Source organism: Perca fluviatilis, chromosome 2, assembly GCF_010015445.1.
Source record: "Perca fluviatilis chromosome 2, GENO_Pfluv_1.0, whole genome shotgun sequence".
NCBI lineage: Eukaryota > Metazoa > Chordata > Actinopteri > Perciformes > Percidae > Perca > Perca fluviatilis.
Genome location: NC_053113.1, coordinates 16,016,078 through 16,024,727, shown reverse-complemented (window position 1 = coordinate 16,024,727; position 8,650 = coordinate 16,016,078). Strand labels below are relative to the sequence as shown.

Here is an 8,650-nt window from a genome sequence, read left to right as displayed (position 1 = left end):
TCCTATAGACCCATCTGCACATCAAACGACTTCCCTGTGAAGCCCTGACTCCATAATTGAGTAAGTACTACATAATCTATATAGGCCAGTTCGATTCTGCTATCAACCTGACTTGCACGTCTGTGGCATTTGTGAAGGAACATAAAAAACGGGATCCTCCCTGTATGCCTTGTGCTGTCAGTTAACGACTTACCTTTCAGCGACCCCATAGAAACCATAAAATGTTTACGCCTCTTTGAGTGATTATTGTACAGTGTTTCAAGCAAATATTGGAGCACAAAGTTAAATTAAGATAAGAAAACCCAGACATGTCATGTTACCAATATATTTCCCTGTGGCAGTTTTTGAAATGCATAACTGATATTTAATTCATTAAGTTTTACTTTATATACTGATAATACATAACTATATTTTTCAGTTTTGTTGTTTTGGGGCTTGGGCAAACATGGAGGACCAAATAAGAGCCCTTACGTTTGTTGGGCAGTTGATGAATGTCATAATACACACGGATAAACAAGAATACATGTTTGTATACTTATATTAAAACAATGTCCAGATGTACATAGAGGACTAAAACTTGTTGTTATTGTCAATCTAACCTTCAGTATTCTAAAAAAATAAATAATATGAAAATCTACCCAAACAGGGATACCAGTTAGCAAGAAAAACAAAATATCAAAAGATCCATTATTCCAGAAATAGAAGTTTACAGACAGTACATCTGGTCAATTTTGTGTTTCTATAAATATTTTGGTCACACTTAATGAAAAGGGTACAAGTAATATCCATGAACATATGATGTTAATGGTGAACAATAGTAAGTCATGATAGCCTATATCCTGTATTAATCACGCATTATATCAAGAGTAATTTGTTAGTTACTACTGTATATACCATTACTTAAGTGTATAGTGTACCTTTTATTAAGTGTTATTAAATTTCCCTACCAGCTATTCATCCAAGTGTATCTGCTTTCACCATCACTGCACATATGCATGCATATTAAGCATGAAAAACTAAAATATAAATGATCATGTGGAATAAAGAACTACTTGAGGAGAATGATGCTGACAGGGCTTTTGCCACTTGTCAGTAAGATTTAGTGATTATCTCTGTGAATAATTTACCAGTTGTATAATCTTGTGATCACAAGTACTTCTGTTTTTTAGAGGCTTATGCAATCATAAAATTATGGTTTGCTTGCCTAGTTATCTGACTGCTTCTAGGGGGGTCACAGCCAGGACAACAGTATAAAGCTGAGCCAGTGTCAGAGAAACAGTAGAGACAGAGCTACAGCCATGGACACCATCACACATCAACAGAGCAATATCCCAGGTAAACATTTGATTCTACTAGCTGTGCACAATTTCACTTCAAATCAATTATTTGTTTAATTGATAATGTCCCTTGTTTTATATGTTGACAATGGGTCTATGGTTTGCCCTAAAATAAAGTTTGTTACATTTTTCCCCTTAGCGCTAACAAATTCCAAGTCTAGGCAGAACATCGACCACTTCACAGATGTGCATGGTCTGCCTTGCATTGAGAAGATTGTGCGCTCAGTGGAGGATAACCCTAATCCCATTAGCACCGTTATCACTGGAAAAATCCCAGAATGGATCAACGGACGCTTCTTGAGAAATGGGCCTGGGAAGTTCGAGATCGGAAACCATAAGTGAGTATAAGATTTTAAAGTGTTGATACATCTACTGCTGCCACTACATCACAAAGCTGACCCCTTTCTCTTGTTCCCTCCATTCTCATCAGGTTCAACCACTGGTTTGATGGTATGGCTCTCCTGCACCAGTTCAAAATATCCAACGGACAGGTGACTTACAAAAGCCGCTTCCTGTCCAGTGACAGTTACAAAGCCAACAAGGAGCACAACCGCATCACAGTGTCAGAGTTTGGCACTGTCAAGATACCAGACCCCTGTAAAAACTTATTCCAGCGCTTCCTGTCAAGATTTGAATTACCAAGTGAGTATTTAATCAAACTAATTGAACAGGAACAAAACTCAATGCAGCGAAAAGACGTAACCTGAATGCAAAAAGCCTTACAACAGTTTAATTCACTTCAATGTGAAATACAAAATATGAGTGATTAGTGAGGTGTTTTTGTGGTTGTGCTGTGTTGTATTAACTTTGGCATCTTCATTTTCTCCTCTAGAGACCACAGATAATGCCAATGTGAGCTTTGTGACCTACAAAGGTGATTATTATGTCAGCACTGAAACCAATGTGATGCACAAGGTGGACCCTGAGACACTAGAGACAACTAAAAAGGTAACATGATTTTGAATGTAGTTGTAAGACATGTAGTTGTAGCTGATACTTCTGCAGGGACACATCTGTGCACAGCAGTTTTATTGCTAAGGCAAGTCATACACAAGTGCAATATTATTGCTATTTTATAGCCGGCTTGCAGGCTACTGTCACTCCCCATTGTATGATTAGCTGCTGGATAAAATCATAAAATAGAAATAAAGAGTTAACAAAGTCTTTGCACTCATGTATTTCTACCTTAGGTGGACTGGAGCAAATTCATTGCTGTGAACGGAGCGACTGCACACCCTCACACGGAGCCTGATGGAACAACTTACAACATGGGGAATTCATACAGCGCTAAAGGTAATTTAGGAAACACCAAATCAGTTTGTTCACAGGGCATCATCAAAAGTATGTCTATTGTATCACTGTATGTAAGTGTACAGAACAACAAAACTGCTCCCCATGTGTCTGATTATGACCTTCAGCAAGAAATTCATTGTATCTGTGCTGACAGGAGCGACCTATAACATCATCCGAGTGCCGCCGACCAAGAAAACAGCTGAGGAAACCCTGGAGGGAGCCACAGTGCTGTGCTCTATTCCCTCAGTGGACAAGAGCAAACCATCCTACTACCACAGCTTTGGTAAGCAAAAGTTGTAGCACTCAAATCAAAGTACTCATTGCTTACACCCTTGAGCCTTGACTATAGAGCTATTTCAAGGAGTTAGATTAACTCTTCATGTTTATTCAACCAATGAATGGTATCTGTGCATGTACTGACGTTATTAACTGGGCTAGGTATTGGCCAGATGAGACAGATTAAATACAGTTTCTTCAATGTGATTGAAGTCAGTGTTTCTGCTATCACATTCATTCAGTCACATCAATCCCTAGCTTACTTAAAGTGCTCATATTATGCTCATTTTCAGGTTCATAATTGTATTTAGAGGTTATATCAGAATAGGTTTACATTAGGGTTGGGTACCTTTTGCATCTGAATCAATACTAGTCCAATACCGGTACCTGAAATTCGGTTCCCGGTACCCAACGGTATTTTTTCCGGTACTTTCCCTCTGTAATTACAAAAAATTATTTCAGTTGTAAAAATAATTCCAAACCTATTTACTTAGAACATTGTTATTTATTTAGAATATTTTACACTGACAGAAATTCAACAAAAATAAAAATGAAACCCCTCCCTCTCTCCTCCCAAACCCATCCCTACAACCTATTGAATTGAATAATTATTAATTTCTTACTCACTGTAACTTTTATTCTTGTATTGGTATATTATTCTATTTTAGCCTGTTTTATTTTCATCATGACCGTTTTTAATTGCTCTTTAATGTTTTATGTAAAGCACTCTGAATTGCCTTGTTGCTGAAAGGTGCTGTAGAAATAAAGTTGCATTGCCTTACAAGCTCAGCCTGTCAGTCAGTCCCCAGGGCATAGAACCCACTGTTGTGCCTACTTGTCTCAGAGGAAGTGTAACGTCAACAGCACCGCGACTGCTTTCGGCTCGCCATTAAAATGATATCACAGTGAATGCTGTCTGCGTGAAGTTTTGAAAAACTGTAACCACACTTGAAACCACTTTATCGGCATTGCCGTGACTCACTGTGACTTCAACAAAACTGCACCGCAGCTCCGTGCGTGCATGTGTCTCGGACCTCTGCTCTCTGTCAACATGCAGAGAGGACAGATAAGCTTGCGCTTACTCTCAGGTACTGAAATTTGGCACGGTTTGATTTTACGTGAACCAATACTCGGTAGTACCGACGTGATTCGGTCGGTACCGGTAGAAGTACAGGGTTCGGTAATTTAAAAAAAACACCAAATGCTACTACACATTGCTGCAGCTCTTCTTTTCACCCTGTGTGTTGAGCTCTCTGTTTTAGCTACAGAGTGAGGCATCACACTTCTCTGAGTCGGACATGCGCAGTACCTAGGACAGCACTACTAGCCAGTCAGAAGCAGAGTATGAAGGCGTGCCACGCTAGCAGCTAGGCGAGCATTATAACGTGCATTACAAAGTGACGCAAAATGAAGCGCATTTGTCACAGAAGTAAAGGCTGGACTATAATAGAGCCGTTTGGAACAGTTTGTGAACAGTGTTTTCTCAGAGTCCTTTTGGGGTGGACTATGCCAAAAAGCATAATATGAGTACTTTAAATAAAAATTATCAAGGGCTGCAACTAACGATTATTTTCATTATACATTAATCTGCCGATTATTCATTCCATAGATCATTTGACCTATGAAATTAATCAACTAATCATTTCAGCTCTAGAATGATCCCAATGAGTTCCACGCAGAGAGGTTTACAGATTTGGGGAATAAAATAATATAATAATAGCAGAGAGAGCACTGGTATCTGATCAGGACTAGGTATTGGCAGATTCTCTTGGTTGAGGAATCGGAATTGGTATCCATCTAGTTTCCTTATGAAAATGTCTGAACAGAATGCCAACTACAACTGAATCATCTTTTCAGAATTTTGAATAGAAACTAATATAACCGTCTCAATTCATTACAGCAATGTCAGAGAACTATGTGGTGTTTATTGAGCAGCCTATCAAGATGGACCTGTTAAAGATTGTGACAGGCAAGCTGAGAGGGAAAAGCATCAGTGATGGAATTTTCTGGGACCCGAAACGCGACACCATCTTCCACCTGATTCACAAGCATACAGGAAAGGTCAGGAAATAAAACGGACCTTGAGTTCTCTGAAATGCAGTGTATTCACTATGATTGTACTGTATATTAACAAATATAGGCTGTTTTTTATTCTTCTACTCAATCCTGTGTTGCAGTTAAGTTCCATCAAGTACCTTGCCAAGCCGCTGTTAACTCTGCACCAGATTAACGCATACGAGGAGGATGGCTTCTTGATCCTAGATATGTGTGCTTCAGATGATGGCAAGGCAATTAATAACTACAACATTCAAAACCTGCGCAAGTCTGGAGAAGATCTTGATGAGGTAAGCAGGTTAAGTAAAACGGTCAATTTTTTTTTTTTTTTTTTTTTTTTTTTTTAGTCGATCGAGATGTATTTACCCTGAACATTGATTTTCTATTTTTCTTGTTCTTCTTTAAAAGTTCGGCTTTGTTGTTCCTCTGAACATGAACGGACTGTTTATATTTTAAAGAAAAAAACCGCGCAGCCACTTCGATAAGAACTGCCAAGAAGACGGTATAGTCAGCCAACTAATGATCTAAACGTATCAGCACAAAAGAGATTGTGAAAAAATTTTTGCGTAGTAAAAAGGAAAAAGATGCAAACTCCAACTGATAGCAAAACACATTAGGTAACTTAAAACTTTGATAAAATGGTAGGCTACCACTTACGACAACTCTCTTTCTTGCAAAGTTTTATGACCGAATGGCCATGTGCAGACATGCTTTATAGTTTTTAAATCCATTTAGTGTTTTGTAAAACATCACAACTGTTTGAATTATGTTTGATATCCACAAACAGAAAAGCTATTTCTTTTTAACATTCTGATCTCATTTTAATTACTTGTTTTTTGAGGGTGGATACCTTTTTTAATTTAATTTCCCCAACTGTTAATTAAAAAAAAACAACTATAGAACTGTAACTGCTAATGTTTCCTGAGTCTCATTAACCAGGTTGCTTTTTCTTTGTATAGGTCTTCTGTACCCATGAGGACCTCCACGGAGAGGATCTTCATCAATATGGAGGTCTGGAGTTCCCCCAGATCCACTACGACAAGTACAACACCCACCCCTACCGCTACTTCTATGGCTGCGGCTTCAGACATCTTGTAGGAGACACGCTGATTAAGATGGACCTCCACGGGAAACACATGAAGGTGAATTGAGTTTTATTGATTTCTCCCTCGGATGTTTCCAGCTGTTACAGCATGGCAACAATTCATTATTTTAGTGATATGCAGTCGTACATGTAGTAAAGAAGTGTTCTATAATATTGTAGTAATTAAAAGGGAGACAAATTCTAACATCCAGTCTATGATCATTACAAGTCATATAACAACCAGTACAACTAAACATTTCAGATGTACACTACCGGTCAAAAGTTTGGGGTCACTTAGAAATTTCCATTCCACTCCATTACAGACAGGATACCAGCTGAGATCAGGTGCATTGTTTTTTGAATCAGGGCACAGTTTTCAGATTACATTATCTGCTTACATAATTGCAAAAGCATTCTAGACTGTTGTAGAAAGAAGTGGCTGATCTTTAATGCAATATCTACATTGCCCATTATCAGCAACCATTCATCCAATGTTCCAAAGGCACATTCTGTTTACTAATCTGATATCATTTTAAAAGGCTAACTGAGAAAACATTGGAGAATCCTTTAATAACATAATGTAATCTGAAAACTGTTGCCCTGGTTAAAAAAACAATGCAACTGATCTCAGCTGGTATTCTGTCTGTAATGGAGCGGAAACTTTTGACCGGTAGTGTACATTTGCACATCATTTGTTGTACTTTTTATATTATAAACAACAGTCCTTAAGATTTAAAGAACACAAAAGAGAAGTAAAATATAGAGCTATACTGCAGCAAACTTAAACTCTACAACTCACGAGTAACTCTACTGTATTTTCTCACAGGTGTGGGAACAACCTGGTCTTTATCCCTCCGAACCAGTCTTTGTACCCTCCCCTAATGCCACGGAGGAGGACGATGGTGTCGTCATGTCTGTGGTCATCACTCCTAATAAGGTCAGTCACGTTCAGTCAAAAAAAAAATTGAAAAACGGACCACACCTCAATTTCTCATTTTGTAATGGCAACAACATTACACTTTTAGACTGCCTTTTAAACACAGTCTTACTACAGGTTACAACCCTGAGAGATACACTTCATGATTTTGTTATAGGACACAAATCCCCCAAAATTTCTTCCCAGCTCACTGTTGGTTCAACACAATCATACAAACACAGCTGATTATCAAAACAACAGCTGTGAGGTGGGAGACAATTGTGAGAGTTGGAGGCACTATACCAAAATGAAGGTGTACAAAAGACATACAAATGCAATTGCTCAATAAACGTGTGAGTTCTATAACTCTTACTCTTAAAGGTCCCATGACATGGTGCTCTTTGGATGCTTTTATATAGGCCTTAGTGGTCCCCTATTATACTATATCTGAAGTCTCTTTCCCAAAAGCCTTGGTGCAGAATTACAGCCACTAGAGCCAGTCCCACAATGAGCTTTCCTTAGGATGTGCCATTTCTGTGTCTGTAGCTATTGAGGAGGAGAGAGGGGGGCAAGGTGGAGGGTGGGGGTGTGGCCTTGACCAACTGCCACTTTGCTCGTTTGAAAGCCATGATGTCTCTCTCTCATGGATAGGCCAAATTCTCTGGGCGGGCAAAGCTTCCAGATCAGCCCATCTGCGCTTTCATTTTCTCAAAGGCAGAGCAGGATACCCAGGGCTCGGTTTACACCTATCACCATTTCTAGCCACTGGGGGACCATAGGCAGGCTGGGGGAATGCATATTAATGTTAAAAAACCTCATAAAGTGAAATTGTCATGCCATGGGACCTTTAAACTCTATAGCTTTAAACAAGTTTTACACCTGCGTCTTCATTTTTTCCAGGACAAGAGTACATTCCTCCTGGTTTTAGATGCCAAAACGTTCGAGGAGCTGGGCAGGGCTGCGGTGCCCGTCAACATCCCCTACGGTTTCCACGGGACATTCAATGCCACGCCAGAGATGTAGGAGAGGAGGAAATACATGATGAGTGTACCTTTGACCTCACATGGATGGATAGAAGTCCTAGCATAAGTTATAAACTATTTAAACATGATTGATGTTGACATTTTGGTTGTCTCAACATACACGTAAATTTAGAGGTCACTACACAAATATGAATGTAATGTATAGTTTACTTGTTAGAGAAAGAAGACAAAGATTCCTACTCATATTTAATCCTATTGTAGCTGTATTATTGAAGTTGTGCTGTTGGAAATCTTTTGGGAAAAATAAGTCCTGTTTTAATTAAGTAAGTTCTTCTTTCTATACTTTAAAACATTCTCTTGAAAATGTTTGTAAATAAAAAGGAACTGATAAGTATAATGCATGCTTTGGCACAATTACCAGATGTTGGAAAAATGTATGTTAATTAAAGAAATGATTCATTGTTAATTAAAGAAATGATTTACTGTATAAATGACACTATAAATAAAAAAACTGTACTTCAACATTTGGTCTATGTGGATTAATTTCCTTCTGGTAGTAAAAGTTGTTTAAAAAATAAAAATAATGTGCTTGCTAACTGAAGGTAGATTTTATATAACACAACTAAAGATTGGCTTATTACAACCGGTGGAAAATATTGTATTGCTTTAATTGGAATCCTATAAATGGTAACTAAATTCTAGAAAC

The 8,650-nt window shown here is 38.3% G+C and overlaps 1 protein-coding gene across 1 annotated transcript; it reads left to right on the top strand.

Annotated features, from left to right (window-relative positions):
* Positions 1–1,226: 1,226 nt before the first annotated feature.
* Positions 1,227–8,330, top strand: bco2b (beta-carotene oxygenase 2b). The gene is made up of 12 exons (XM_039788617.1): positions 1,227–1,335; positions 1,477–1,675; positions 1,768–1,979; positions 2,170–2,285; positions 2,528–2,630; positions 2,785–2,913; positions 4,807–4,967; positions 5,084–5,264; positions 5,420–5,463; positions 5,921–6,103; positions 6,872–6,982; positions 7,862–8,330. The coding sequence occupies exons 1-12, from the start codon at positions 1,299–1,301 to the stop codon at positions 7,982–7,984; spliced, it is 1,599 nt and encodes a 532-aa protein (XP_039644551.1). The 5' UTR covers positions 1,227–1,298; the 3' UTR covers positions 7,985–8,330.
* The last annotated feature ends 320 nt before the right edge of the window (positions 8,331–8,650 follow it).